Source organism: Panicum virgatum, chromosome 1K (assembly GCF_016808335.1).
Source record: "Panicum virgatum strain AP13 chromosome 1K, P.virgatum_v5, whole genome shotgun sequence".
In the NCBI taxonomy this organism is placed as follows: domain Eukaryota; kingdom Viridiplantae; phylum Streptophyta; class Magnoliopsida; order Poales; family Poaceae; genus Panicum; species Panicum virgatum.
The window spans coordinates 46,490,413-46,499,135 of NC_053136.1; the positions used below are offsets into that span (position 1 = coordinate 46,490,413).

At 42.3% G+C, this 8,723-nt stretch overlaps 1 protein-coding gene across 1 annotated transcript; it reads left to right on the forward strand.

Moving 5' to 3' along the window:
• The first annotated feature begins 1,713 nt into the window (after positions 1-1,713).
• LOC120712802 (PH, RCC1 and FYVE domains-containing protein 1-like) lies at positions 1,714-8,723 on the forward strand. The gene is made up of 9 exons (XM_039998689.1): positions 1,714-2,065; positions 2,529-2,615; positions 4,161-4,250; positions 4,352-4,438; positions 4,525-4,719; positions 5,505-7,541; positions 7,696-7,842; positions 7,929-8,302; positions 8,401-8,723. Exons 1-9 carry the CDS (start codon positions 2,009-2,011, stop codon positions 8,498-8,500), a joined length of 3,174 nt encoding a protein of 1,057 aa, XP_039854623.1. The 5' UTR covers positions 1,714-2,008; the 3' UTR covers positions 8,501-8,723.

An 8,723-nucleotide genomic window follows, 5' to 3' on the forward strand; every position in this document is an offset into this window, starting at 1 on the left:
TCCACACCTCCTAGCTGTAATAAACCTGTAACGGCCTCTTCGCCGGCCGCGTTATTATCAGTTAACTATACCCAGCAGTAAATCTTTGTGCCCGGCCGATCGCTGTAGGCCGTAGAGACAGTGGCACGGCGTCCTTGGCGGCGCACGCGCACGGGACGCGCAGCCGTCAGTTCGCATTGATGCCGACGCGACTGGCGTACGATGAGCCGGCAGTAATTGCGGAGGCCCCCCGTGGGCATCGCCGTCCGTTACGGCCATGGCCATCGCAGATTCGCAGGAGAGGACGGCCATGGCGAAGCCTCCGCCCGAGACGGCATCGTTTGCAAACAGCACAACATTTCTCCGAGCCGGCCAGAAGCAGAAGAATCCTAGCATTAGGCTAGTCAGTACCAGTTTGTAAAGCGATGCTCAGAGCAACGCAAAATGCACAGTCATACTACTAGAGGATACGAACAGGGGTGGAGGACTTTGCAAGTCCGTCCATTGCAGCTGTCCTGATTGAACGGTGAGATGTTAATGCGGTCGGATAAACGCCGAGAGTAACAGGGGATTAGACCGCCCAACTGTGCGAGATCCTCCGCTAATTCAGGCCGTGTTTAGAGGCTGTTCGGCTGATCCAGTAAATAGTGCTCGGCTGGTAGAATAAATAGTATTATATGAGAGGAGATAAGCCGAGACAAACCGAGATTAGATCAGCCGAACAGCCCATTTTTGGAATTTTGAAAGGAAATCTTTTCATATTTGAAATACTAAACATAGACTAATCACAAAATTAATTATAGAACTCGTCTGTAAACTACGAGACAAATCTAATGAGTCTAATTAATTCATCATTAGAGCATATTTACTATAGCTTTGCTGTAGCAATTTAGTGTCTAATCACGGCCTAATTAGGTTCATTAGATTCGTCTCACGATTTACAATCCATTTGTGTAATGTGATTTTTTTTCGACTATATTTAATACACTATGCAAACGATTTATAAATTTTTTGGAATTTTGAAGTTTGAAACTAAACAGAGCCTTATTCAGGGCAGCCGAGTACTGTCAGTTGCTCCGGGACAGGCCGGCCCGGTCTTCTCCGGGGCTCCGTGCCTCTGTTCGCAGCCGCGACAGATCCTGACATGGAATCCAACATTTGAGAAGCGCCCAGTACAAGCAGTGAGTGAGACGAATTTTTTTTCCAAATGAATCTTACTAATTTGAAGTATTAAACGAAATCTATTTATAAATTTTTTGTATAGATGGGCTGTAAATCGCGAGACGAATCTAATTATGCTAATTAATTCATGATTAATCAATAATTAACAGATGGTTACTGTAGTATCACTATTGTAAATTATAGATTAAGTAGGCTCATTAGATTCGTCTCGCGATTTACAGCCCATCCATACAAAAAGTTTTGTAAATAAATTTCATTTAGTTTAGTACTCCATGTATGTGTCGAAATATTCGATGTGATGTTTTTTATTGTGTTTACGGGATTTACATGGTCGGATCCAAACAGGGCCTATGGCCCGTTCGGTACCCACAGCCACTACGCGTATTCTGCAATGCTAGAACGGTGAGCGAGGGCTGGAGCCTTTCAGGGAAGGATTACCTCTGCAATAATGCTTCTGGTTCTGGCCGGCACGGGGAGATGCCCTGCGTCTGAAGTGTGCATCGTCTCTGCCTCGTCTTTCTCCTCTTTAAGCGCGCACCAGCCTGAAACCGCTGCCGTTTCACGTTCCGGCTCCCTTGCCTTGAACCGCGCAACTCGCCTCCCGTCGTCCTCCCCTCCCCAAGCTCAGCTCTCAGCTCTGCACCCTCTCTTTAGTCTTTACCACCTCCAGCTCGCTTTCATCCTTTCCCTGCGCGTCCTCTTTCCGTCGCTTCAATGCCGTCTTTTGCTCCCTCCCACTGTTGATCAGAGGAGGTCTGGACATCGCTCAGGGTGTGCTGCCCTCCTTCGCGTTGGCTGGCGGCTTTGAGGTGGTCTGGACATCTATCTTTTCCCCCCGCTGGCTGCAATGGCTGGCGGCTTTGAGGGGAGGAGCTCGTCCACGACAACCAGAGGAGTCGAGCAGGTACGGAGCCGTTCTGCCTGCGCATTCTTGATTCTTCCAGAGCATTGTGGTAACTCAAGCAGATCTACGCGTAAGACATGGGCCAGCAGCTTGCGCGCTCCAATGTCTCTTCTTTTCTTTTGCTGCCTGTTCCGGTTTCATCTCTGCATTTCGCTTAATGAAGGAGATGTTCTTCCTCTTCTTCGCGTCTCTTTCTCAGTGGGGAAGCCAGTAGCGACCCTACATTTTGTTCAGAACAAGGCATGTCAATTAGACAGCATGATGCGCGTGATTTCTTATGAATGCCTAATCTGAATGTGCACATGACGACGTTTCGTTCTGTGCATGTCCCAGCTCTGTTCAGTACCTATATTTTCCTGCCTGTATCCTTTTGGATTATGAATTCGCATGACAATATCAATGCTGGAAAAGACGCAACATAGAATACAGTTTCATGTTTTCATAGCTTGTTTCCTTCCTACAGGCCATTGTTTCTCTCAAGAAGGGCGCACATCTTCTGAAATGTGGCAAGAGAGGGAAACCCAAATTCTGCACTGTCAGGCTATCTTATGTGAGTAGCTTTCGACTCTGTAACTATGGCTGTGTTTGGTTTGTGGTGTAAAATTTTTCATGGAAACTTTTTGCCCCTTGGACCACTAATTAGGGGTAGTAAACAAAGTCTAATTACAAAACCACCTCCACAACCCTCGTGTAAATCGCGAGACGAATCTAATGAGGCATTTGACCGCGTGATTAGAGGATGGTACTGTAGCAAATCATCAATTAATTATCGTCATTAGATTCGTCGCGAAAAGTTACACCCGTCCCTGAAAAGGTTTTGCAAATAGACTTCATTTAGTACTCCATGCATACGAGATTCTCTTCTCGAAAAATGTGCGCGAAAAAATCACTGTAGCATCCAAACACGGCCTATATTATGCTGTGCACATGCTTCAAGGTTACATGTTCTTCCATTTGCTTCCAAATTTTTATTTTTCAAGAGATTGTGCTATGCAACTATGCATTTGTGTGTCTTTTTCTTGGCCAACTAAAGACCTACATAGGCTAATAGTGACACCTCCAGAATTGTATAGTCTGCTACCTGACTATCTAAGGAGAAGAGATTGATAGGGCAGCATCGACCTTTCAGAACTTTTAACACGAAATTCCATCTATAGGAACATATATCTGTCTACATTTTCTATATCATTTTTCTTAAGAAGGAAGAGACTAACTTGGAAATTTTGTATTAAGAAGAGAAGGAGCACACGCATTCGACCAGGAGAGAACTCAAATCTGGATGATGGGGCGTACAACCATAAACTCCCAAAAATTGGGATAGGCTCAATTTTACAGAAAAAGACAGCTATCCTAGGACGCAGTCCATGCGAAATTTATACCCAAGGTAGATGATATGCCATTAAGATAATCTTTTCAGTTTCTCAAGCATCTCCTTCGGTAGCAATGGTTAGAATGCCATTGATTATTCTGCGCGACTTTCCACCGATCATTTATAGGTATCCATGTTCACTTGCTGTTGACACACGCACAAGCACACGCACACAAGCAAAGCAGATGCTACAGTTTTGTTGGTGATTTTCAAATGACCAAGCTAATTCTTACACCTACGATGCATTTTGTACCAAGATAAACTTGCAAGCCAATTTGGCTCCAACAAAATCAACCAAGTAAGAACACTTCAATCAATCCCAACAGTACATTTGTCTCATTTAAGCTATGTAAAGATTAACTACAGGTTGCTACAGCGAGAAAATTATGCTCTTCTCCTGATTAAGCAAGGAGAAAACAGCAGAAAAAACAAATAGAGACTGAACCTACAACAAAAAAATGGGGAAAACTGATAACCAGCTGAGCATAGGCTACTGTTTCTCCTTGTCCCGACCAACAATATCGGAAACCGTTATTAAAAAATATCGGAATCTTGCTCAGCTTTGGGTTTACTAGGTTTCTGAAGCTTGCTGTGTATATCAGTTGAGTAAACTGAAAATGAATATCCACTTTTACATACTATTTTACTAAAATATTAAATATCTGAAAACTTGCTCCTTTGGGTCATATACTCACAATAATGTATTTGATATTCTCCTATTTGCAGGATGAGAGAGCACTAATATGGTACTCCAATGAGAGAGAAAAACGTTTGTGCTTGAATTCTGTGTCCAGTGTAATTCTTGGACAGAAGACTGTATGTGATTTTCCTTTTTACCAAATATATGCTATCATTCCTTAGTAGTAACACATTATGGTTGGAAGACACTGATTTTCTGAGAATTCAATATTTTACAGACAAAACTTTTGCACCTGCATTGGCCAGAAAAGGAACCTCACTCCCTGTCAGTTATATACAATAACGGTGACTCCTCACTTGACTTGGTATGCCCTACTCCTTTGGCCACATAGTTTGGAAGTCTATAATCTATTTACTTATAGCGTTTTATTTGGCAATAATGTTTAACCAGGTCTGCAAAGATAGAGGTCAAGCTGAATGTTGGTATTTAGGCCTTACAGCCCTAATATCAGCACCATGCACCCCACTACTTCTGGTAAATTCAACAAACAGACGTAGGATAAACAGCTGCACAAGTAGCCCTCCCTGCTATATTCAGCAAAGGAGTAGGCTCTTTGCTGTGCACGATGGAAGAAATTTCACAAAGGTTCATTCTGGAATTCATGCATGCCATGATTTTTATGCAGGAATTTGATAGTGTTGTCTAAGTGTGAGTTTGGCGTTGCTAGTGAAGTTTCTTATATCACACCAAGTAGCATGTTCGAACTCGAGAAAAACAACATAGATGGTGATTGTGATATTAGGTCGCGCTGAGGTTAGATCAATGATGGCTGACCTGTTACTCCCTCCGTCCTGAAATATAAGGCATCTTGGTGTGCCATAACTCAAATTATTCTAAAGTTTGACCAAGTTTATAACCTTATATTTAAGGACGAGGGAGTAGTTAATAGTGTATACTTTTCTCTATCCCAAAATGATGTCAACAATATATCCACTAATGGCATTTAAACTAAGATGTTCAACAAGCCTTTAAAATGTATATTCTTAGTTAAGTACGATGGTATGGCTGATGATCGTAAATAGCCATCTCAATTGCCAAACTTTGGTTATAGAATAATTGCGTGTTAGGGTTGTATTGAGTGAACCATTTCAAACTTCAATTACATATTACTTCAAACGTATTGAACTTGGAAATTAGAAAATGATACTAGTAGAGTTGTCTTGCAATGTATTTTCATCAATATAAACTTTTGCTATGTTTTATAAATACTTCGTGACAAACAGTACAAGTCAAAGTTGTATTTTGAAGACCATGACGAAGTCCGAAACATCACTTTTGAGTTGTGACTGGAGGAAGTATGGTCTAATTGCATCTTGTTTTTACTTGCAATTTTTCAAATGACAACTTACCCAATCAATTTACCCATGAAGGTACACTCACTACATGGCAGTCCTAGGTTGATACAGAACAGATACTTGCATAGTAATTTGGATTGCTCAGAACCGTTCTTTTCTCCAAGACAGAGAGCATGGTCGGAAATTGATTCCTACTTGGAAAAGATTACTCCCGAATTGGTAAATCGAGTGAAAAACAATTTGAGGGACATAAAATCTGCTGAAAAAATTAAGGACCAAAGAATAACGCAAATGCCTAAACTCAAACAATCCGAGGGATCAGATGCAGCACCAGATTATCTGAAGGACATCTTTGTCTGGGGTGATGTTCTGGGTCATATGCTAGATCATGGACATGTTTCAGCAGCTAATGTCTCACTTCCAAGGTTGTTGAAATCAGCACAGATTTTTGATGTGCAGAGTATTGCCTGTGGAGAGAAACACGCAGCAATAGTTACTAAGCAAGGTCAGGTATTCTCATGGGGTGAGGAGAAAGGTGGGAGATTGGGACATAAAACAAGTGATAGTGTCTCTCATCCTAAAATCATTGACTCTCTTTCCTCCATACAGGTGAAAGCTATTGCATTTGGGGCAAAGCACACCTGTGCAGTTTCAGTTTCAGGAGAACTTTATGAATGGGGTGAAGGGATTCATAGCCTAGGGTTGTGGAATGATCAGTGTCAAAGAAGCCAGTGGTTCCCGCATAAACTGATCGGTACTTCGGATTGCATCTCCGTGTCAAAGATTGCATGTGGTCAGTGGCACACAGCTATCATATCTTCCACCGGCCAGCTGTTTACATACGGAGATGGTACATTTGGTGTTCTTGGACATGGTGACACATGTACTGTCGCTCAGCCGAAAGAAGTGGAGTCCTTGAGAGGGTTAAGAACCAAGTCTGTCGCATGTGGGCCATGGCACACAGCTGCTATTGTGGAAACATCAGGAACTCCCAAGAGCAGTGCTCCTGGTGGGAAGCTGTACACATGGGGTGATGCAGATGGAGGGAAGCTGGGACATACTGACAAAAAATCGAAGCTTGTACCAACTCGTGTTGAATCACTCGTTGACTGTGATTTTACTCAGGTATCCTGCGGTATGTCACTAACAGTTGTGCTAACAATAACAGGTGTTGTATTTACTATGGGAAGCAAGGAGCATGGACAATTAGGGAATCCTCGACCTGAGAACACATCTATTTGCATGGTTGAAGGGGCACTTAAGACTGAGTTTGTGAGAGATGTATCCTGCGGCTCTTTCCATGTTGCAGTCTTGACAATTAATGGGAAAGTCTTTACATGGGGCAAAGGCACAGAAGGGCAACTTGGTTTAGGGGATTATATCGACAGGAGGTCCCCAACTTTAGTGGAGGCCCTGGAAGATAAACAGGTGGACAGTATAACTTGTTGCTCCAATTTCACTGTGGTAGTTTATGCGCATAAGGCAATCTCGTGCAAGGAACAATCTGTATGCAGCAGTTGCCGGTTGGAATTTCGGTTTACAAGGAAGAAGCACAACTGCTACAACTGTGGTTCCATGTTCTGCAATTCCTGCAGCAGCAACAAAGTTGCAAGGGCAGCCCTTGCACCAGATAAGAGCAAAAGGTGTCGTGTTTGTGATGCTTGTTTTAATGAGCTGAATAAAACTGCAGGACAAAGAAAAATGAGTTCCGGATCTAAGATCCAACAAGAAGAACCATCTTTAACAGAATTAAGAACATACACACCTAAGTTATCACGCATGCTTAAGGAAGCAAATCTCATCATGGAAAAAATGGGCTCTGCACACAGCCCCAACCAGAGAAATCAGGAATTGACCACTCTGAATCAAGTGCGAAAACAGAGATGGGGACAAGTAGACTGTCCCAATCAATTCAAATGCGCACGAGACAGCATTGCATATTGGTTGACATCAAAGAAACAGGGAATCGATGTTTGTTGTATAGGGAGAATGATTGATCCAGTGTCGCGAAAGACTGCTACCCCTTTGCCACAAGCTACAAATGATAAGAGAAAAGGACAAGATTTGATGGAAAAGATACTTCTGGAAGAAGTGAAACAGCTTCAATCACAGGTTATTTCTGAAACTTTTAATTTCCTAGGGGACCTCAGCCTCATATTAACTTTTATATCTTTCTACCAAATGATTTTTGTTGTTTTTATTCTATATTTGAAATCATTGATTTTCTTGAGACATATATATGGTGATCTTGCTCTTATCTAAGCAGGTAACCACTCTAGCAGAAGAATGCCAGCATAGGAGCTTAAAAGTTCAGTTGTATAAACGAGAACTTGAGGAAACCTGGTTGATTGTCAAGGATGAGGCCACAAAGTGCAAGGCTGCAAAAGATATAATAAAGATTTTAACAAATCAGGTAAATTTGACTTCTAACAAATACTAACCTGTTTAAGATTCTTTCTGTCTGATGTCAAATAAGTTATCTTCTGCAAACTTATGCAGAGGAATGCTTTATCAAAGAAACTTTTAGACGGTCTGGTGGAACTAGATAATTCCAGTATCATACATGACCCGCCCGACAAAACTATTGTCACTGGCAAAATTCCACCGCTAAACAGCATCAGGGATCAATGCAACATAGAGGAAGTGGATATGCAATCTACTGCACCTTCTAAAACTGTTGCGGTGGATGACTCAGCTGTGCATCAGAATGGTAGAAGAGCCTCCAATAGCAGCAGAGGCTTTGATGGAGGAACAGATAGCACAGTTCCTCCTACTGACTCCAATGGCGTGATCGAGCAAATTGAGCGTGGAGTGTACATTACAGTGGTTACATCCCCCAGTGGTAAGAAGGGAATCAAGCGCATCCGGTTCAGGTGAACAGCCAAAACCCTTGGCGATACTTTTCAGTCATCGTGATTTACTTATAAATTGAATATTTTTTACGATATCTTGATCATCATTGATCTCACAGCCGGAAGCATTTTGGAGAGGCGGAGGCGCAGAAATGGTGGGAAGAGAATGAGGGCAGGGTATTTGCAAGGTACAGCAGCATGGAGTACCTGGCAACATAATCTAGTAATCTAGCAATGAAAAATGTACAGGAGCTGCCAGTTTTTGTGACAATATCAGTAGGAACATGTATACAGCACCATGATACAGTTCAGACGTAGGATAGATGAGGTAGAAGGAATCATGGTAATTTCAGGAACTCATTATTTGCTTCCTAGCAGATGAACTGCATTGTATCCTTGCCGTGGATTTAACTTAGGCTCTTGATTTTGCTTCAACTCAATA